We start from the raw sequence: 23448 nt of genomic DNA on the forward strand, positions 1-23448 counted from the left end.
ATTCGCAGGCTTGCTTGCAATACTGAGGAACAGTAGTATACAGTTTCAGAGGTGTTTTGATTCAGTCTGGGCTGCATTGGCAGGGACCGTCCATCGAGTTTGTTTCCAAAGGATGGCTGACTGAAACTTGGCAACATGAGGACACTTGTCCACCATGATGGGGGCTTTGTTTCCCGTCAGAGTAAGAGGCACCAAGCTTTTCAGCAGTGTGTCGCCACGGAGGTGTAGGTGGACATCTCCCGCCGTATGGTGCTGAAGGGCGACAGCTCCAGTTCTGTGGTGAATTCATTGTCGTTGTCGTCGCTTGCGACAGTGGACGACTTGGGGCCGCACTCCTCGCAACAGCAGCAGCAGCAGTCCAGGAAGGCGCGGCTGAACGGCTTGCAGAGGCAGAACAGGACCACCGGGGTCACGCAGGATTTGAAGAACAAAAGGAACTGGCTGATGAGCTGGAGAAGATCCACCGTCTGCTGGGAGACCCCGGTGGCCATGTAGGCAGTCACAATGTTGCAGATGTTTTCGGGGATGATGCAGAACCCGTAGAGGATGGTCAAGGCCACCACCGTGCAGTTCATCTGGCCTTCCAGTTGGATCTGACGCTTATTCCCTCTGGCGCACGACTTCTCTGCCTTGCGGATTTTGCGGGCGGTCACGATGGAGCTGCCGATGGTGAAGAGGGTGGGCAGGCAGAAGTAGCAGCCGAAGTACCACCACATCCTGGCGCTGTCGTAGGTCAGTACCAGCACGTAGAGAGAGTCCGGCAACTTGGGCGATATCTTCACAACGCAGCGGTCTGCTGTGGACTCAGAGGCCGCCACCTCCTCGGTGACCAGCTGCCGAAGGGCGATCTCAGGTAGCGCCAGCAGCATAGCGCCCACCCAGATCACCGCCAGCTTGGCCGTTGTGGACGAGCAGTTCTCAATCATCTCATAGTACATCTGCACATTGGTGGCCGCTCTGAACCTGTCAATGCACAGCGCACACAAAGTGAAGGTGGTGACTCCAAGGGAAGCAACCTGTCAGAGAAAAGAGCAAGGGGAAATTGTTACGGGCGCAATATTATTTATTATCACACTAGGAAAAGTTCAACGGTGAGAAATCAATATCCACCATTAGTTTATGCTATTTTATTTCTGTTTTTTTAAGGTTAAAGTTGACTGGATTTAGCAATATTTTAACAATATTTGCTTACTGCTGTGGGCAGGCACAAACATTTAGTGATGCCCATATCATTTTGGTGGATGAGTGCAAGAAACTCTTTGACTCGACACTTTTACAGCTGTTGTCTGATTAACAATGTGAGTGTGCTCCCTACACTCACAAACACTGAACAATGCAGATCAACCGCACAGAAGGAAACCATTCGGCCCATCCTGCCTGTGCCGCTTTGAAAGAGCTATTCAATTAGTCCCATTCCCCCGCTCTTTCCCCACAGCCCAGAAATTCTTTCCCCTTCAAGTATTTACCTAATTCTCTTTTTGAAGGTTACTACTGAATCTGCTTCCACCACCCTTTCAGGCAGTGTATTCCAGATTACATCAACTCACTGTGTAAAAAAAATGTTTCCTCATGTCGACTCTGGTTCTTTTGCCTATCACCTTAAATCTGTGTCCTCTGGTTACCGACCCTTCTGCTACTGGAAACAGTTTCTCCCTATCCACTCGATCAAAACCCTTCAGGATTTTGAACACCTCTATTAAATCTCCTCTTAACCGTCTCTGCTCTAAGGAGAACAATCCCAATGTCTCTAGTCTCTCCATGTCACTGAAGTCCTCATCCCTGATACATTGAACAATATCTATATAGATATCCACTTTATTTTGCTAGATATGTGATAAATTGTATAGTTCCTAACACAATTTAATGCTCATAATATAAGCATAAATCAGACTAATTTTATATAACTATATATATTACTTTAACTCAGTGTAGTTCTTCCTATAAAAAAAAACTTTTCAAGTGCTTCTGAATATAATTTTAAGCAAAAATGTCAATGGGATAATCCTCAATTATAATATAAGCACATGGGGGAGAAAGGTATGGAACGATATATTGATGGGTTTAGATAAAGATGGGTGAGAGGAGGTTCCTGTGGAGCATACACAGCGGCACGAACCTTTGGGCTGAATGGCCTGTTTCTGTGTTGTAATTATTTTATAATATTTTCTAAGTATTGAAAGTGTGGGCTCAACTGCCTTTATTACACAGAAGGCCCCTTTACTGTCTCCATGCAGGAACAAATTAAATAGTCGACCTGTCTGAACTGGGCTCCTTAAGGAGGGAATAAATGAAGTTAAAACTGGACAAGCTGGTTCAGAGTTTTTTTTCATTCTTCGGGTATGGACACCATTGGCAAGGCTGGAAATGATTAAGAAATAAATATATGAATGTGTTAAAATTCTTTTGTTATCTTAATAAAATATTAACCGGTTTATTGTAAACAGGTTAACATATTTTATGTAATACTGAACACCGTGATTTCACCCCAAAAGGGACTTAAAAATATATATATCTTCAGGCACATCAGAAATGTTAAAAAGGAAAATTCAACATTGTATTGTTGGCAGATTTGACCACTTAAAGGTTTTCTAAAGGAAGACTTGCATTTATATAGCACCGTGCATGACCTCAGGACATCCCAAAGCACTTCACAGTCAATTAAGTACTTTTCAAGTTTAGTCCTGTTGTAGTGTAGGAAATGCAGTAGCCAATTTGTACACAGCAAGATCCCACAAACAGCAATGTGATCAATGACCAGGTAATCTGTTTTACTGATGCTGTTTAAGGGATGAATGTTGGCCAGGACACCGGAAGAACTCCCTTATTCTTCTTCAAATCGTGCCATGGATCTTTTACATCCACTTGACATTGGTTTAATGTCTCACCCGAAAGATGTCACCTCCAACAGTGCAGCACTCCCTCAGTATTGCACTGAGTTGTCAGCCTAGATTATGTGAGCAAGTCTCTGGATGGGGTTTGAACCCACAACCTTATGACACTTTGTCAATGGTGACAACTCTCTAATTTTTTTCTCAAAACACCATCATCACAATCCCTTTAAAATCAAAAAGTTATTCCAATCGCCAATCTTGTGTTAAAGAAAAATCATCCTCTGAACAGCCAATTGGGATGATGACTGAATTTACCACACTTGAGAGTTCAACGTTAACTAATTAATTGCTGAAAATGTAATATTTGGTTTGTGTGTTAATGTGAAGCATAATACACATTATATCTAATTGTATAACTTTCTCAAAGACTTCATTCTATGCAACGCATCCAGTACCTTTCCAAATCCTTCATTTTACTTTTCAGCAAAATCAGCATTTTAAAGAACTTTGATGTGCAGCAGTATTTTATTATTTCATTACGAACACTGACATAGATTGCTGTTTACCAACACTGCCCATTCACCATCTTAAACATTCACTCCATGCACTGCCGGTGCACCATGGCTGCAGTGTGTACTATCTCCAAAATGAACTGCAGCAACTCACCAAGACTTCTTCGATATCATCTCCCAAACACATGACCTTCATTATCGAGAAGGACAAGGGCAGTAGGTGCATGGGGACACCATCACCTCCAAGTTTGACACCATCCTGACTTGGAAATATATCGCCGTTCCTTCATTATCGCTGGATCAAAACCCTGGAATTTGCTATCTAGCAGCACTGTGGGAGAACTTTCACCACAAGGACTGCAGCGATGCAAGAAGGTGGATCACCACCATCTTCTCAAGGGCAGTTAGGGATGGGCAATAAATACTGGCCTTGATAGCGACGCCCACTTTCCATGAATTAATTACAAAAATGGAAAACTAAATTTACTAAACTTCGGTAGTCAATTTATTAATTAATACTATGGATCACAAGCACCTCACCATGTAAAATGGAGATGAGACATACAATCTCAGACTTCTCTGACAGAACAAGACTGATCTTTGATCTTTGATCAGTTTTAGCTTCAAAAGCACTTTTAAGAGCATGTAATTTTAATAAAGCAATTTAAAAAACATTCACTCATAAATAATGCTTATTTTCTGCATCCTAGTGAGATGCTAAAGGCAGTAGGCTGGGAACAAGATGGACATCAGTAAACTATAGAATCATAGAAATTTACAGCTCAGAAGGAGGCCATTTCGGCCCATTGTGTCCGTGCCGGCCGACAAAGAGCTATCCAGCCTAGAGCTGTACAGCAACATGATGGGTGTCTGTGGCATTAGAGAACCCCTCTTGTTAACTTGTTAATTCAGCTCATAAATGGAGTAAAATTCTTCAACAGACTTGGTCTTTAATACTGAAAGAACTATTAGCCATACTTTTAAATCGGATTTTTTTCTATATGACAGTACTGTCTTCAGCAGAAATCGGAATATTTCTGTTAATGATGCTTCAAATGCTTTGAAATTCTAGTTTAAAATTCTAGTCTGCCATACTGACAGAAGGCAGCAAGATGTGCTTCTCACCTAATAGAACTATCTGTGCAGGTAAATCTTATGATTGCGAGGTACAGCATACTGTACAGTATTTACATTGGCTAGACTACAGGTTTTGTATGAGTGGTAGAGATATTGCATGTATAATTTGTAAATATCACAATATTACTGTCCTGCGAATAGTTGTTTTAAAGCAGGATGTTTTACTTAAGTACTGTCTACTGTGGAGCTTTGAATCATAGCTGTGATGTCATTTGCAGGAGTGGGAGGGAGTGGCGGAGTCAGAGGGGAGAAGGTTAAACTCCAGCCTCTGTAGGTATTGGTTTCTTTTTCACTATACTGTTTCCTTTTACATATAGATGTCATAGCTTAGTTTAAATCCAGCACTTTATTTGAATTGAGACATATTTCTCTACCTGACTTTAGCGATAAGTTCTCACCATTGCATAAAACCAATTTTGTCAAGTGTCTCTTCACATTATGCTTAGCAAGAGGGGTCAAAACAGAAGCTGTCTGAAAGCTAAAGGTGGCTCATATAATACCTAGATTCACACTTTTCCCACTAATGTTATTGATAGGAGGAAATGTACCCGTACAGTGTTTTATGATTATAATTTAAGTAGTTAAGGAAAATTGATTATGCACATTGCATTTTTAAATGTTCTATTACTCTTCATTTGTGTTTCTTCATTTATAATTAAAGGTATGCAAATTCTGGACTGGCATTTACTTTGAAAACACGTGCAAGACCATTTGGTGTGTTTGTGCATTTAACAATATTCCAGCCCCTCAAATTTTCTCCCTTTTCACTCCTCCTTTCCTGAAATACCAGACACATGCTGGGGTATGACTCCATGGGCACTCGATACCCTTCAGTACCCTCGCCTAAGGGATCATTCTTCGAGTCTGCGTCTAGACAACGACTGGGATTTTAAGCTTCTGCGCCCGCTAGTCTACGATCTTCTGCCCATTCACTTTAATCGCCGGCTGGTGAGCTCAGAAGCAGAAAGTCCCTGTCAATGAGGGTTAGCAAGCTAATCAGCAGTCGAATGTATTATAGTCATGTCTGACCCTGTCCTCGCCTGACATGATTCATATTACTAGATGGCAACCAAGAGCAGGAACCCTGGCTCATTTTTCTCCTCCCAAGATCCAAACATTGTTTTGGCTGAGGTGACTGACTCATCACAGGGCAGAGATCAAACCCAGTATCTTTTGGCCATAAACCTGGTATCTTTTGGCTTGTATGGTATTTAACTAATACAGGCCAAAGCATAACATATGTAGAAATATAATACCCATATTATTGTAAAAGTTCACCTTTTCTTTTGCTGCTAATTAGTCACTTACAAAGTCCAGATACTGTGACAAAGCAAATTTAAAAAGCGAATAGAATGCTGGGGTACCTAACCCGAATATTACAATACAAGTCTGCTACATGCTAAGGCTTTACAATGTATGAGCCAGACCTCACATAAACCTCAACTTTGATCAATATGCTACAAAAAGAATTTGCATCAAAAGGGTTACAGAAAAGAGCAAGACTGATCTCCTGTGCAAAGGACTGAACAATGAAGGGAAATTAATGGTTATATTATATATGATGTTATTGTGTAATTATAAGGAATGATTATGAGCAGTTTAAGTTTTCGAATCTAGAAAGGAGTCAGTTAACAGTGGGTGGCCTCATTGTCAAATGATGTTGATAAGATAAACCCAGATTATTACTCAGGATAAAATGCATAATTGCAAATTGATGAAAAGTAAATTCAGAACAGATATCGGAAAGAACTTCTTTACCCAAAAATAGATACATTCTGCTGGACATGATACAGGTATAAAACATTCGGGTCATTGAGAATATAATAGATCCTATAATGACAGAATTTATGAACTAGAGGGATGAATTGCAATGGATCAAATGGTCTTTTCTCGTCCCTGCCTTTTCTTATGTTCTGCTAATAGAAATGATGCTACAACTGAGGTGCACAGATATTAATCTGAAGTTACTTACTTTACAACACGTTAGAACTATTAGGACAATTATCATGTGCTTTTCTGGCTAGAAGTACTAGGCTATGGTGAAGACCTTTGTGCCATATTGGCTTGTGATAACCCTTCCACCCAAAGTTATAATTTGTTGGACAAATACAATGTTAATATGCACATTTTCATTTAAAAAGCACATCAATTTGATAGGCAAATTAAAAGCACACTGAATATTACTATGAATATGTTTGCACTTTTCCCAGCGTAGCAGATGTGTGCCAGTTTGTCAATCTAATTTCTATAATTTGTGCACCAATTCATGTATTTTTCATGCTGTGGGTTGTACCGCATGATATTGTGAGATGAATGTTGGAACAGGCTGCTTGGGTTCCACAGGCTTATGTTTGCATTATTGGAAGTTTGATCTGTGTGCAGTTAACTGGCAAGTATTAAGGCGGGGCGGAGGGGAGGTGAGCACGTGGTGGGCTTATTAAGGTGGGTGCATGAAGGCGGAAAGGGTAAATTGATCAGGCAACTTCTGTTTCGACCATCATTCAATGACAAGAAATGATTATTTCTGATGCAATATGATCTGACATCTAACCTTGAACATTTTAAGCACTACTGCCTTTGCAATGGAATGAAGCATTTCCTTGAACGCCTGTGGAATATTAGCTCACACCAAAGACACGTTAGTTTGCATTAACGGTAGGAATGAAGACGACAAGCTACACATTGACAGCTCTGGCACTTTCGTGTGACCTTGGACACACCCAAGTATTACAAATATTACAAATATTATTTAAAAGACCTTGACAAAAGAGCAATATTTTTGTTTCATCTTTGTAATCAACCGCTGAAACTATTTTGAATTAATTCACTAGGGAAGCTTTCTGTTGTGATGAATTGAGCGATCTCTGCAATTCTATTGCTGCCCTAGAGAGGGGGGAAATCAGCCGGGTTCCCATTTTTGGTCACCATTCATTGGCCCCTTGTTAGAACATTAACGAAGGGCTAGACTTGCCTCTTGCCAACTAGGCCTGCCAGTGGGTTAGGTACTGGAGGGCTAATGTTCACCGAACCATATATATCCCAGCACGGCTCAGTTACTTTCAGAAAATAAAACTGGATTTAAAAAATAAATACTTCATGAACTGCACATCTCAAACTTTACGTATTTGAAGGCATTGTGTTAAAAAAATAAAGTGCATTTGACAGATACTTCAGAATCTCTCAGAACCCTGGATGAGAAAGCGTATTGTTAAGCAATATTGTCGTGTCTGACACTCTAATGGAGGCTTGTTAACACACAGCGGTTGAAGTCCTACTGCAGCAGCCTATGGGTGGATCCTACATAGAAACTGAAAGAGATGCTGGGGCCCCCGTTTTTAATCGGGCCGAATTACTAATGCATTGAATTAATTTTCACAGTTGGGCATCACAGAGACAGAATTACTTTAAGACCATTATCCATTTTAACTCAATAAAATAGTCAGTAATTGGCTCGCATCCTTCTGCGGTGCCCCGTTATTATCAGTAAAACATGTAATTAATTCCGTCTTATTTCACTTCAGGGGTCATTTAGCAGGATTGATCAGTGCTGATTGTCGCGTTGTGCTTGGGTGCCTTATCCTGCTGTAATATTACTACATAAATCAGCCCTCAAGAAGCAATCTAACAGTTTATTGTAGCATATGCATTTTCATAAATAACCAAGAAGATAGGTGGGACTGAACGGAAGTTTTGTGTATGCACGGTATTTGAATAAGGCCGATAGACTGCTGTAGCAGAGTGATTAATATGGTAATTATTAATTTAGGTGATAACATTCAGCTTAATGTAACAAGGCAGATGAACGGACAAACTACTTTTCCTATCATGTCGTTACCAAGGAAACTGAGATGAAGCAAGATAATAAACTTTAAGCAGCATAATATTCTATTCACTGATGAAACAGCTTTCTTTTCAGCTGTAGCACAATATATTGTTTTAACATTCAATAACCACAATATATTGTTTCTCACATTGTAATAATGACTGCTTTCCAAAAAGTGGCTGTAAAGCGCTTTGACACGTCCGATGGTCGTGAAAGGCGCTTTATAAATGCAAGTCTTTCTTTTAAACATCAGTTCTGATTTATGTTCTCCTGAAACACGAAGCTATTTTTGTCTTTCAGGGGCTGACTAGCTTGCTGTATATTGGGTACTATTCCCGCTGCCCTGCATTGGTATTAACTTCACTTTAACAGGTGCACTGAGTATTTGAATTCTGCTGTCCACGATGATTGTCCAACCACACTTTATGGCTGCATTTCTAATGCAAGTTCAGTGTTGCTGTAAAGCTTTACAACCATGCTACAGTAGCATTATAGCGCCATAACCCACCCCCGCAGAGCAGCAATGAGAGAATGTCTCACATCACCAGAGGGCGAATAGCTCCAGTGCAGTGTTGGAACCAATTTAAAAAGTGATCATGGGTCCTTAGATCTTCAGAACACATTGACCTAACAGCACTGTGGGAGTACCTTTAAGTGTCTGGAGTGTCCCCCAGATCGGGGGGCACTTGATCTAATGTGTATTTTGTTCCCCCAAAGAGAGTTATGGGAGTACCTTCACCACACGGACTGCAGCGATTCAAGGCGGCGGCTCAACACCACCTTCTCAGGGGCAACACGTGATGGGCAATAAATGCTGGCCTTGTCAGTGGAGCCTACATCCCAAGCATGAATCCATTTATTTATAATATTTACACACTTAATTAAATGTTTAGGGAATGCGGATGGCACAGTTAGTATCAAAATGTGTGTACAATTCATTCATGACTGGGAAGGTTTGTTTTAATTCCTCACCTCAAGATAAGGGATCACCTTGCAGGAAAAATCTCCAAGCAGCCACTTTTTAGTCAGCTCATGAAATATGACCAGAGGCAGACAGAAAAAGATGATGAGAAAGTCCCAGAAGGCCAGATTGGCCAATAGTGAGTTGGAGATACTCCTCATGTAATAGTTGTGGCAGACAATGCACATGATGGATAGGTTTGCCATAATCCCAATCACAAATATGACAATGGAGAGACACATGACAGCGTAGGCCCCATAGGAGTCCTCGGTCACAGGGTAGAAAGGGTTCTTCAGCTGGCGTCTCCTCCCCGGTGCTTGTACAGGTAGCACTGCCGGAACAGCCTCCAGGATAAAGGCACTGGAGGTGTTGAGGAGTCCTTCTGCTCTGATGTGCAAGTTGGAGCGATCTGCTGATGTATTGAGAAAGAGCGGGGCAGCCTCCTGCTCCCGGGTATACTGGAACTCGCTTGACCCCGTGGAGTTATGAATGTGAGAATTTTTACCCTTCTTGCTTTTGCCTCTTGTTCGGCCATTGTTTTCAATCCCATTTGTTCCCCTTTTAAACCTTCCAGTGGTGCTCGTTTGGACAAGCCCATCCTGCCGCCTTCTCACGTCCCATGAACGGCTGTATCCAGTTGTTGTGGTTTCCATGACAGCAGATATCTCAGGATCTAACGTTCCCTGCTGAGGCTCCCTGTGCCTGGAGCCATGTTTTCCCACAGACCCTTGTAAAATTGCCCCGCTTTCCCCGGGCACGGTCCCTGTTGCCTTCTCGCGGAGGTACTTGGAGAAGGTTGGCCTTTCCCATCGGTGCTCGCCATTGACCAACGTCTCATTGAAGTGCAACCAAGCGGAATGCCTTCCCTTTCGCTTCATTAACGCCAACAGGTTGCTCAGTGAGTTGTCCTCACGCCTCAGCGCTGGGGCTGCGCCACCCAGCTGAAGCACAGACCCAGCAACTTCCACTTTCGATGTAGTTGGCTCGGGAGAAACCCCTATTACTTCATCTCCCTCGGTGTCCTCAGCCCAAGTGCTGTTTAGCTGGACTGGATTGGGGCTGGCTGAGGCAGCGCAAACTACACAGAGCGCAAGGGCGAGCGCCGAGTACTGCATCTTCACACTGCTGCTCGGCCAACAGAGGCGATGTCAAAGTCTAGTATTTATAAAGGCACCTGCTGCTTACCCATCTCACGGGAGCTCGCTACTCGGGACCATCGGAGCCCTTGGCATGGATGAAGACATCGGTAGCTTGAAGCTTCGGGGTTCCAAGTGTTAGAACATAGTCAGCAGAAATGCTCTGTCCCGGTTATCTCTAGGCTTCTTGGAAACTCAGCGGCGGACCCAGCATCAACAGGATACAAGTTTGAGCATCATTGAGGAGCAACAGGATCATATCGTGCTCCTACCTCTCTGCCCTCACTTACAGCGCTCTCTGTGCCTGATCTTCTGCAAGATTGTCCCTCGATGTTGGCCAGCTCCGCGCCCCAAGGTAACTCGCCTCTTTCTGCTTCTAATCGCTCCTTCCCTTACTTCCCATGTAGCAACCGGCACGGTTTGTGCACGGTTTCTTTTTGAACCGTATATTACTGGGGTTTTTTGTTGGTTTGGGACCGTCCGGCACACGGGAGCTTTCAAAATTCTTTGCCCCACTTTGAGGGGAGATGCAGCAGCCGGAGAGTGGGATCCGCAAACACTTTGCGGAAGAGGTTTCCAAGGAGTGAGAGAGCGTGCCGGTCCGTGTGTGCCGAGTATATTGTGCGGAGGTTGATGTGTTCCCCTGGCGGCTGGAATCTCCCCAGCCCTGATCTGTCAGAAGGGAACCGACCCGCACACTGTAACAGCTGGGGGCAGTCAACAGGCGGGAGGGGAGGGGAGGGGAGGAGAGGGAAAGAGAGGGTGGTTGCTGAATTCCCCACTTATCTCAGAGAACTCTCCAACCAGAATTGCACGACTATTTCGGCGCCTTCCCTTGTCGCTTCGATCAGTATTTTTCACTTAAAGCGCATTTGACAAGGTGCTCGGACATTAGAATGGAAGATCAATATTTTCAAGCAAGTCTTCTCCCCCTTTGCAAATGCCTCACGTTTCACCGCAGACCCTATATCGGTGTAAATGAATGACTTAACTTTGCCCCTTTGAATGGGGAGTGTTGAGCATTGATTCCCATCACTCCAGCGTCTCTCCCCTTTCACCTGTAAGATCTGGCCACAAGTCGGCCACCCACCCGGCGCTCCTATGTCCACCTGCAGCACAGACAGCCCTCGGGTACACACACACTCGTCTCAAAACATCACCACCCCGGTAATGTGCCAACAGCTCCCTCCTGTGAAAGGCAAGTCATTGCAGCAGAAGCGAACACTGCCACAGCCTGATTTGAGCTCAACATTTCCCTTCTCTAGCTCTGCTCCTTAAAGAGACACTGCCTTTCTTGGAAACTTCAAACACAGAAGAGAGAAAAATAACGATTGCCAAGGTTTTGATGCAGAGGTGTCACAATGTGTCAAGTGTTGGAGCAGAGCGACTTCACAGACAATTCAGGGACTTGGCAGTACTTGTACCCATGGTGACTGATAATTCACACAGAACATGCAGTGTCTCATTGCATCACTTGCGTGGAACATCACCACAATTGGTGTGATCTACACACAGGCTACACGAAAGAACCTTCCCTCTAACCGTGCAACGGAATCAAATACATCTTTCGCGTTCCAATGCAGTTTGCACAATCTGTAATGCAAACTATTAACCATGAATTTGTTATTTTTTCTCCTCTCTTTCTAAATTTCCTATTACTGATTCTGATAGTGTTTTGAATTGTAGGTCTGTTCACTATCTATACGTTAATTTTGAATTCAGTGCAGAAACATGTAATTACTGCTTTGCCGTGTATATGAATTCATAAAACCAATATGATTGTCAGCTTTGATAAATTGGTAGCAGTATCGGAGTCAGAAAGTTGTAGGTTTAAAGCCCACTCTAGCTACGACTTCTGTATATAATCTAGGATGATACTTTAGTGCAGTACTGAGGGAGTGCTGCACTGTCAGAGAACGGTACTTTAGATGAGACATTACACCAAGGCCATGCCTGCCTGTTAACATGGCTGTAAAAAACCTCATGACACTATTTCAAGAGCACTATTCCTTGTGATATTCTGATCAACGTTATTTCGTCAATCTAAGACCGATTATCTGGTCATTCATCTAATTTTTTTTTTTGCAGGATCTTGCGGTGAAAATTCGCTATTGCAGTTGCTGACACAGCACCAATGGTTGCACTTCAAAAAGTCATTCGTTGGCTGTGAAACACTTTGAGACATCCAATAACAACAACTTTATATAGCACTTTTAACACAGTAAAATGTCCCAAGGCACTTCACACGAGCGTTACTGGACAAAGTTTGACAATGAGTCATATAAGGAAGAAATAGGATAGGTGACCAAAAGCTTGGTCAAAGACATAGGTTTTAAGAAGCGTTTTAAAGGAGGAAAGGTAGAGAGGTGGAGAGGTTTAGGGAGGGAAATCCAGAGCTTGGGCAGCTGAGGGCACAGCCACCAATGGTGAAAATAGAGGATGTGAAAAAGACCAGAATTGGAGAGCATCATGCTCTCTCTCCTCACTAGCCTCCTATTCTCACTTAATCTCTTCTTCCATGTAAACTCCCCAACCCAGATTCACAACCACCCCCTCGACCTTTCCATCTCTCGTGTCAATCACAGATAAGGCCATCTCGGACCTCTTCCTCGTATTGTTCTCTACCCACAACTGTTTCCACCTGCCATCGCCCCCCCCCCCCCACCCCCCACCCCTTCCTCCTTCTGTGTCTGCCCCTGGAAATAACTCTCTCCTGATTCTCTTACAACTGCACATGAATTCCCAACTGTCCAGCCTTTGGCCCTCCATTCACCATGGCATTTCTGCAGCTATCGATCTGCTCAATTGCATCCTCACCACCACCTTTGATGACCTAGTCCCTATTAAGACAATTACTCTCGCTCACGCTGATCGTTCCCCCTGGTAGAGCCCTCATCTTCGCTCCTTTAAGTCCAAGGGATGCAGACTTGAATGGATATTGCAGACAACTGGTTTAGCCATTCAACGCCAGATCTGGCCAGACCACACAAAGCATTATCAGGTCTTGCTCTCGTCTGCCAAAATGGCTCACTATTCCTGAATCATTCTGGAATGCAAAGATAAACCCCGGCTTCTATTCTCCACTGCTAACCGTTTTCTTAAACCCCTCGCCCCAGTCTCCACCCTCACCTCCGACAATAAGTGTGAGGAGTTCATAGACTTGTTTATCTCTAAGATTGAGACCATACATTCCTCCGCTTCTGCATTCCTTTCCTTCCCCTAGCTCACCAGGTCAAACTTCCTCTAAGGATCCCCCCTGCCCTAGCCTTGACCACATCTTGCTCCAGTTTCTCTCTGATCTCCCCTCTTGTCATCTTCGAGCTCATCTTGTCAATGAGACCCACTTCCTGCTCCCTTGACGCTATTCCCACCAAACTGCTGACCACCCAACTTCCTTTTCTGGCTCCCATGTTAGCCGACATTGTTAACGGTTCTCTCTCCTCAGGTACTGTCCCTCTCTCCCTCAAATCTGCCGTCATCACCCCTCTCCTCAAAAATCCAATTCTTGCAAACTACCGCCCATCTCCAACCTCCCTTTCCTCTGCGAAGTCCTTGAATGTATTGTCGCCTGCCAAATCCGTGCCCATCTTTCCCGCAACTCCTTGTTTGAATTTCTCCAATCCAAGGATAGATTGTTGGGAGACTCCAGAGGTAACAGTGCGGAGGCAGGAAGAGAAACCATTGCAGGTAATTCTCTGGCTATGACTGAATCAGAATGGCAAGGGCCATCCCACCCAGCTGGACAATGGAGAAGAGATGTTGGAGGAGGATGGCGTGGTTAACTATGTCAAATACTGCAGACTGGATGGGAATGAGGAGGAGGGATAGTTTACCATGGTCACAGTCACATTGGATGTCATTTGTTACTTTGGGGTAGAATTTCCATAAAATCCGCCACTGCCGGATTGCCGCCTAAAAAAACCCACTAAGATTATTACATTAACGCCGGTGAAAAATTGTACAAAGAAAGGAAAAAATTCCACTTGGTAGGAAAAATGGATCTTAAACGCATATTCTTGGCGGAAAACACGATCCTGGGCAAATTGGGCGGTTCTTAATCAAATTGGGTGGTACTTACTCAAATTTAATCCGAGGCTGTGGGTTGGGCCTAGGGAGGGGGGAAAAAACACGCAAAATATTTTTTCCAAAAAACAAAAAATCAGAAAACATTCTCAGCCTTTTCCACTTAATCACTGCAAAAGGATTTAAAAAGAATTTTAAAAAACGCTTTAATTTACCTTTTTTTTTTTTAAAGGGCTACTTACCTACCGCCCAGTTCCAGCTGCTTTCCCATGGACGTTTTTTTCCTACTCACTTACAGGTCACTGCTGAGACCAAACGTGGGCTGTCGCGGTTTTTTCGGTGATGTACGCCAGCGGTCCGCTCCCCTGCGGTATTTCGAAACCGCCGGCGGAACTCTTTGTGGAAATTATTGCCGGGTGGTTTTCTGCCGAAAACAAGCAGTATCACCGAGAAAACCGGTGGAAATTCTAGCCCATTGATAAGGGCTGTTTCAGTGCTGTGGCACGGTTAGAAACCTGATTGGAGGGGTTCAAACATGGATTTGTGATGAAGATGGGTATGGATTTGGGAGGCGACAACACGTTCAAGGTCTCTGGAAAGGAAATGGAGATGGAGAGGTGGGGTTGTAGATTTCAAGGACAGAGGCATTAAGGGTAGTTTTTTTGAGAAGGGATGCAATGACGACAAATTTGAAGGGGTCGGGAGACAGTATCTGAGGAGATGGAATCTTTAATAATATCAGCTAACATGGGATCAGGAAGGGAAGTTGGGTGGTCAGCAGTTTGGTGGGAATAGAGTCGAGGGAGCAAGAGGTGGGGAGATAGGAGACAATCTAGAAATATCCGAGTTCAGAGCTAGGGCAGGGGGAAACCTTTGAGGAAGTTTTGCTTGGGGGGGCTAGAGGAAGTGAGGGAAGCGGCAAAGGCAGCTGAACGAATCTTAGTGACAAAGAAGTTCATAAGCTCCTTGCATTGGTTATTGGATGTGAGGGTGGACGGGGAAGAGGAGAGGGGTTTAAGAAGAAGGTGTGTAGTGAAGAATAGAAGCCGAGGGTTACCTTTGCATTCCAGGATGATTCTGGAATAGTGAGTAGAGGAGAACAGGACCGGATAGTGCTTTATGTAGTGCAGCCAGATCTGGCAATGAATGGAAAAACCAGTTGTCCGCCATAAACGTTCAGCTCTGTGTCTCTTGGACTTAAGGGAGTGGAAATGGGGGCCATAGCAGGGAGAGTGGCCAGGATGAGAGAGAGTAATGGTGTTAATAGGGACAAGGGCATCAAAGGTGGAGGTAAGTGTGTAACTGGACAGATCAGTAGTTGCAGAAATGTGGTGAATAGAGGGCCAAAGGGTAGACAGTTTGGAATTTGAAAGTACCATTAAAGGTGACTGGGAGTGGGGGGGGGGGGGGGGCGGGGGGGATGAACACAGAAGGAAGTGGGGTTTGGAGGAGCAAGGGGGATGTGAGTGGAAAGAGCTACAAGGAAACAATCAGAAATGGCCTTATCTGTGATTGACTCGATGGGGTAGAAAGGCCACGTGAGATGGCAAGTTCAAGGGGCTAGCCGTAAAAATGGTTCGGGAAGTTTCAGTGGTGGGAATGATTAAGAGAAGATAGGAGGGCACTGATTAAGCAAACCCGAGAAAGGCAAAGATAATGCTTAAACATTTGTGGCTGCAATGATTTAGACTCTCAATTATAATAACATAATCATATAATAATGTATACTTTTTAATTCCTTAATGCTTAATCATGTGCTGGTGTTCAGTGCATTATCACAGATGTTGTTAAATAATGTGGTATTAGCTAATACATTTCTCAAAATTAGATTTTGAGAGAGGGTTTCCTTGCTCTGTGTTGAGTTGACTATTTTTTTCTGCACCCCATCCCTTTGTTTCATCCACAGCTGAACAGAAGGGCCATATCTTTCGCCTCTGGTGGGAATGCTTGCTGGGAGCCCCGAGGATGAGATAAAGACTTCTACTATTATTCTCAACCATCCTGGGCTAGAGGAAGTGAGGGAAGTGGCAAAGGTAGCTGAAATATACATTCTCGAGCTGTAATATACATTCTCCACATTACATAAGAGCAGGGGAGTAGGACTAATTGGATAACTCTTTCAAAGAGCCGGCACAGGCATGATGAGCCGAATGGCTTCCTTCTCTGTTGTATCATTCTATATGCCTGAAGCCTGTGGCGTTTTTCTTTTTTAAAACCTGCACAAATTCATTTTGTTTTAAAACCTGACACAACAGTAAATCTTGTTTCTCCTTTCTGTGGAAAAATGTTCAAAAAATTCCAAAACGTGACAGACTTGTACGAGTTCTTATCTTATAGTCAAACATGCTCAAATAACATAAGACGGAAAAGACACTGATTTCCTTATTGGATCTGAGGGGTTAGGTACCATAACTCAGATTCTTTCCTGGAGGCGGTGGGTCACATTATTCGCACCCTCCATCCCAGGAAAACACTGCCGCAGGGTCCATCTCTTTAGTTTACTTTACATGGCAAAATTTTGCCATTAGAGATGCCTTGCCAGAAAAAGTGCAAAGTGTAATAAAACGCATCTATAATAAATGGTTCTGAGCAAAATCACTGAAAGGTTTTGTGGGCACCATGTCGGAACTTTCCTATGTGGTTGTTGTGTGGGGAGAATGGTTCACATTGGTGGCAGTCAGCTCTCCATGGAGTCCCAAATAACCAAACCCTGAAATTCCTCCATTCTGGGTGGGCAGGGCTCAGTGAGGCTTTATGTCTCCGACCAAGTGGATGTACAATAGGCTCATCCACAAACAGGCCGAGATCTGTAATACCAGGTTTCCAGTCAGTTAGTACCCCTATTCAATATTCAGGATAGGGTTTTTACCACTGCCAGATGTGCCTGCCAGTGTGCAGTCACTTATTAAAATCAGCCCTTGGAACTTCCCAATATTTAGATCAGTATAGTGTTCTGTCATCTACTCATCCATATACTGTTTATAGCAGTCATTTAAGAAGCCCTATAGTAAGATTTGGAGTGTGTTTTGGGTCTACTTCAAAGTTTTCTCCTTCTTTGCCTTGTTTTTCCTGTTTCCACTTTGTTGGTCAGGATGTTTTGTGCCAAGTAGAAACATAGGAAGAAAAATTGGTGATTGTCTTCAAAGCGGTTGCTGCCGCTGCCGTTTACGGCCGCAGCACTAATGGACCTAAATTGGTGTGGGGGGGGCATGGAGGTAGGTGGCACAGTGCTAACCCTAGGTGCAATGCCGTCCTAGGGAACTGGGACCAATTTGTAGTCCTGGTGCGGTGTTGCTGCTTCCCCGAGCGTCTGCGGGCAATGCATTGTGGGCAGTGAGGAGCAAAGGGGTCACGCACATTGAAGAAAGATGAAATAAAATGCAGTGAATCAATGTATTTTCAGCCCTTTTACAAATATTCAATATTTAAAAGAAGTTAAAAATGTGATTATTCAGCTCTTAAAGCTGAATTACCTTCCTAAACTGAACAAATGGGCCTCAGCACCAACACAAATGGCTCAGCAAGCCAGGGAAGGGGCGCCCAGAGTCTCGCCGCAACACTCCAGTTTTGTGCAGGAGATCAATATTACGACTGGCCTTCTACCCACAGGGGTCAGGAGGCCCTCCAGGAAAAACAATGTGGGAGTACATTACCAAGGCTGTCACTGCCAGCAGTGCCACCCCCACGACCTGGCTCCAGTGGCCAAGGTCAGTGAATGCATCTTCAAAAGCCATCATCTACCAACTGTACCACTAGCCTGACACCCTGCTCAATGCATGACTGCCAATCACTCACCGACCAACAATCTGCACCAATGGTGAGGCACATCTACCATTCCTAGCATCACCTCACCCCCTTGGAGGAGACAGTGCTGGCCATTCTTGGTCGGGGGATGGCTGAGCCCTTGGTCAGCGGCGGGGCTTAAAGGATATAAGATGCGTGTATCCTTGTACGTTATCCTCCATCTGGCATGCACCGCTAGGTTTCCTGCCCTCCCATCAGCACAACGCCACCCTTGTGTCTCTCTCATTTCACAGACCAAAGAAATGCAGCCTGCCCAGTCAGTGGGTTAACAAGAAGAGGTAGCCAGCCAAGCCAATGGGACCGCAGGTGAATGATTCCATCCCGGATATCCCGGCAACAAAGGGGCTGTCTGGAACGCATCCTTCTGTCTGATTCCTCCTCTTCTGCGCCTTGCTCTCCCCTCTGCAAGCAGATGCTGTAAATGTAAAATGACAGCATAAGATGCTGCAACTACTCAGTTGGTCAGTAAGTATGTCAACCTGAGACGTGAACTCCACGGATGTTGCGTGATCTGCTGAGTATTCGCAACATGTTTTGTCTATTCAAAGCCGTTCATTTATGATCCGAGCCCTTGCACTCCAAAAACACTTAAAAAAAAAACTATTCACATATATTGCAGCAAGCCACCACTTCAATAAGATCAAAAAAAACAAGGCCAAATCCTTGCATTCAAACTTACCTGATTGATGAATGTGTCCCTTTATCAGCAGTAGATATCGCCCATCAGCCTGCTTGCACACGAGGTTAACCAGGCGTGCTTAGGACCCAGCGTTGAATTGAGCACTAAGGTCGAAGTTCGCAGAGGTGATGTTAAGTCGGTGTTGCAAGTCACCACGCCGCCATTTTTAAAAAAATCGGACACTGGCAGCACAAAGATTCTAACAAATATGGCAGCCACCGTGAGGACCATGCAAGAGTGGCAATCACCATTTTTTTTGGTGGAGCCTGATCTTTCCTGCCCTGGTGGCAGGGGCTGTATAAAAGGGTAGCCACCATGCGGCTGCCTCACTCTGGAGTTACGAATAAAGGACCAAGGTCACTACAGTTTGAGTACAACACATTGCTTCATAGAGTCATTCATAAGTACATTACAGACATAACATTTTTGAGAATAACTAACAGGTGGCGGTAAGTATAAGAATGACTTGCCCATAGAATCTTACAGCACAGGAGGCCATTTGGCCTATTGTGCCAGTGCCGCCTCCTTGAAAGAGCTATCCAATTAGTCCCACTCCCCTGCTCTTTCCCCATTGCCATGCATTTTCTTCCTTTTCAAGTATTTATTTAATTCCCTTTTGAAAGTTTTACTATTGAATCTGGTCCCAACGCCGCTTCAGGCAGTGCATTCCAGGTCATAAAAACTTGCTGTGTTAAAAAAAAATCTCCCCCTGATACTCTGACCAATTATCGGTAATCTGTGTCCTCTGGTTATTGAATCTCCTGCCGGTGGAAACATTTTTTCCCGATCTATTCGATCAAAATTCTTTATAATTTTGAACACCTCTATTAAATCTACCCCTAACCTTCTCTGCTGTAAAGAGAACAATTCCAACTTTTTTTAGCCTCTCTACATAACTGAAGTCTCTTATTTCTGCTAATCTAGTAAATCACCTGTTTTTAAAAAAAATATTAGTTCTCAGGGTGTGGCAAGGCCAGCATTTATTGCCTATCCCTAATTGCCCTTGAGAAGGTGGTGGTGAGCTGCCTTCTTGAACTGCTGCAGTCTGTGAGGTGAAGGCACTCCCACAATGCTGTTTGGGAGGGAGTGCCAGGATTTTAATGCAGTGACAATGAAGGAGGCGTTTGGTACAACTGTGTGGCTTGCTAGACCATTTCGGAGGGCAGTTAAGAGTCAACTAATTGCAGTGGGTCTGGAGTCACATGTCGGCAAGACGGCATATTTCCTTCCCTAAAGGACATTAGTGAACCAGATGGGTTTTTATGACAACCCGGTAGTTTCATGGTCACCATTACTGACGCTTTTTATTCCAGATTTATTTAATTAACTGAATTTAATTTCCCCAGCTGCCATGGTGGAATCTGAACTCAAGTCTCCTGATCATTAGTCTAGTAACATAACCGTGATGCTACCGTGCCCTCTCTGAGCCTTTCGCATCCTTCCTAAAATGCAGTGCCCAGAATGCAACACAAATCTCCAGCTGAGGCTTAACTGATGATTTATAAAAGTTTAGCATAACTTTTGTGCTTTTGTAGTCTATGCCTGTTTATAAAGCCAAGGATTCCGTATGCTTTTTGAACAACCTTCTCAACTTGTCCTGCCACCGTCAAAGATTTGAGTATGAAGTGCAAGTATTCTGGCATTTCCATTTAATTTGGTTATTTTCACAATACTGGGACGATGGGTTTCCCGAAGGGAATTCCCCCTTTTGTTTAGTGGGAGAAATGGAGGAAGACAGGCAGGTCAGGCTGCGCCACTTCCCGCCCACATTTACAGGCAGACAAGCACCAACCTGACAATGACCGTGAAGATCATCATCGTAGGCAGTCCCTCGAAATTGAGGAAGACTTGCTTCCACTCTAAAAATGCGTCCTTAAGGTGGCTGAACAGTCCAATACGAGAACCACAGTCTCCGTCACAGGTGGGGCAGATAGTCATTTAGGGAAAAGGGTGGGTGGGACTGGTTTGCCGCACGCTCTTTCCACTGCCTGCGCTTGATTTCTGCATGCTCCCGGCGATGAGACTCGAGGTGCTCAGTGCCCTCCCTGATGCACTTCCTCCACTTAGGGCGGTCTTTGGCCAGGGACTCCCAGGTGTCAGTGGGGATGTTGCACTTTATAAGGGAGGTTTTGACGGTGTCCTTGTAACGTTTCCTCTGCCCACCTTTGGCTCACTTGCCGTGAAGAAGTTCCGAGTAGAGCACTTGCTTTAGAAACCTCGTGTCTGGCATGCGAACGATGTGGCCTGCCTAGTGGAGCTGATCCAAGTGTGGTCAGTGCTTCAATGCTGGGGATGTTGGCCTGGTCGAGGACACTAATGTTGGTGTGTCTGTCCTCCCAGGGGATTTGTAGGATCTTGCGGAGACATCGTTGGTGGTATTTCTCCAGCGACTTGAGGTGTCTACTGTACATGGTCCATGTCTCTGAGCCATACAGGAGGGCGGGCGGGTATTACTACAGCCCGGTAGACCATGAGCTTGGTGGTTGATTTGAGGACCTGGTCTTCAAACACTCTTTTCCTCAGGCGGCCGAAGGCTGTGCTGGCGCACTGGAGGCGGTGCTGAATCTTGTCGTCAATGTCTGTTCTTGTTGATAAGAGGCTCCCAAGGTATGGGAAATGGTCCACGTTGTCCAAGGCAGCGCCGTGGATCTTGATGACTGGGGGGGGGGGGGGGGGGGGGGGGGACAGGGAGTGCTGTGCGGCGAGGACAGGCTAGTGGAGGACCTTTGTCTTACGGACGTTTAGCGTAAGGCCCATGCTTTCGTACGCCTCAGTAAAAACGTTGACTATGACTTGGAGATCAGCCTCTGTATGTACACAGACGCAGGTGTCGTCCGCGTACTGTAGCTCGACGTCAGAGGTTGGGGTGGTCTTGCACTTGGCCTGGAGTCGACAAAGGTTGAACAGGTTTCCACTGGTTCTGTAGTTTAGTTCCACTCCAGCGGGGAGCTTGTTGACTGTGAGTTGGCGCATGGCAGTGAGGAAGATTGAGAAGAGGGTTAGGGCGATGTCACAGCCCTGTTTGACCCCGGCCCGGATTGTGTCTGTAATGGATCTGTTGGTAAGGATCATGGCCTGCAGGTCGTTGTGGAGCAGGCGGAGGATGGTGATGAACTTTTGGGGGCATCCAAAACGGAGAAGGACGCTCCATAGACCCTCGCGGTTGACAGTGTCAAAAGCCTTTGGAAGGTCGAAGGCGTCCATGTATAAGGGCTGGTGCTGTTCCCTACATTTTTCCTGCAGCTGTCACGTTGTAAAAATCATGTCCGTTGTGCCCCATAGTGGACGAAATCCACGCTGTGAGTCCGGGAGGAGCTCCTCAGTCTCGGAGAAGACGGTTGAGGAGGACTCTAGCGATGACTTTCCCAGTGGCTGATAGCAGGGAGATTCCTCTGTAGTTGCCGCAGTCAGACTTGTCCTCTTTTTTAAAGATGGTCATGGTTACTGCATCTCTGAGATCTCCTGGCATGCTCTCCTCCCTCCAGATGAGAGAGATGAGGTCATGTATTCGCGCCAACAGTGCCTCTCCGCCATACTTCAGTGCCTCAGCAGGGATTCCATCTGCTCCTGTAGCCTTGTTGTTCTTGAGCTGTCTTATGATTTTTCCTACCTCATGCAGTGTTGGGGTTTTACTGAGGTGGTGGCGGATAGCATGCTGCAGAATGGAATCGAGAACACTTGAGTCAAAGGCAAAGTCTCTATTGAGGAGATCTTCTAAATGCTCCTTCCAGCGAGCCCTGACTGCCTCGGTGTGCTTGATGAGTGTTTCCCCAATCTTGGCCAGCGGTGGGGTGGGGCCTTGAATGTTTGGACCGTAGGTGGCCTTGACTGCGATGAAGAATCCTCACACATCATGGCTGTTGGCCAGCACGTGGTGCTCTCCTCCTCCAGCACGTGATGCTCTCCTCCTCCAGCACGTGATGAGTACCATGGCTGTGATCACCCTGACCTCCCACACTGAACTTCAGCGAACAGCTGACCCTCTCAATGGCTGACCCCAACCAAGCTTCGGACCACCTATCATCAAGGCCGCTACTCAGCGCTGAGCTCGTGGCCAACATCTCACCATAGGCAACTAGGCCCATCCAGCAGTGCCTGGTCTCCAGACCATGAAGAACCATCACTACAGGCTCCAGGTCAGCAGACAATAAGATGCGGAGCTGTGCCAATGGCCACAAAAATATCTGAAGCTATCATGAACCATTGGCTGCACCTTCTAGTCCTCTTGCTCTGGCCTACTTCCAGTCATTGTGCAATTCTGTCCTATGGAGACAGTGCCCAGGAATGAAAAGCAGGGACTATATAAAAACATGAGAATTAGGAGCAGGAGTAGGCCATTCAGCCCTTCGAGCCTGCTCCACCATTCAACAAGATCATGGTTGATCTTCTACCTCAACTCCACCTTCCCGCACTATCCCCGTATCCCATATTATCCAAAAATCTATCAATCTCTGTCTTGAATATATTCAACAACTGAGCATTCACAGCCCTCTCAGGTAGAGAATTCCGAAGATTTGCAACCCCTTGAGTGAAGAAGTTTCT

The 23448-nt window shown here is 45.0% G+C and overlaps 1 protein-coding gene across 1 annotated transcript; it reads right to left on the reverse strand.

The window, feature by feature from the left end:
- Positions 1-200: 200 nt before the first annotated feature.
- Positions 201-10498, reverse strand: LOC139281509 (prosaposin receptor GPR37-like). Its single transcript, XM_070901680.1, has 2 exons — positions 9276-10498; positions 201-1016 (listed from the first exon to the last, which is right to left on the reverse strand). The coding sequence occupies exons 1-2, from the start codon at positions 10377-10379 to the stop codon at positions 201-203; spliced, it is 1920 nt and encodes a 639-aa protein (XP_070757781.1). The 5' UTR covers positions 10380-10498.
- Between the last annotated feature and the right edge of the window lie 12950 nt (positions 10499-23448).

This window comes from Pristiophorus japonicus, chromosome 15 (genome assembly GCF_044704955.1).
Source record: "Pristiophorus japonicus isolate sPriJap1 chromosome 15, sPriJap1.hap1, whole genome shotgun sequence".
Classification (NCBI taxonomy): domain Eukaryota; kingdom Metazoa; phylum Chordata; class Chondrichthyes; family Pristiophoridae; genus Pristiophorus; species Pristiophorus japonicus.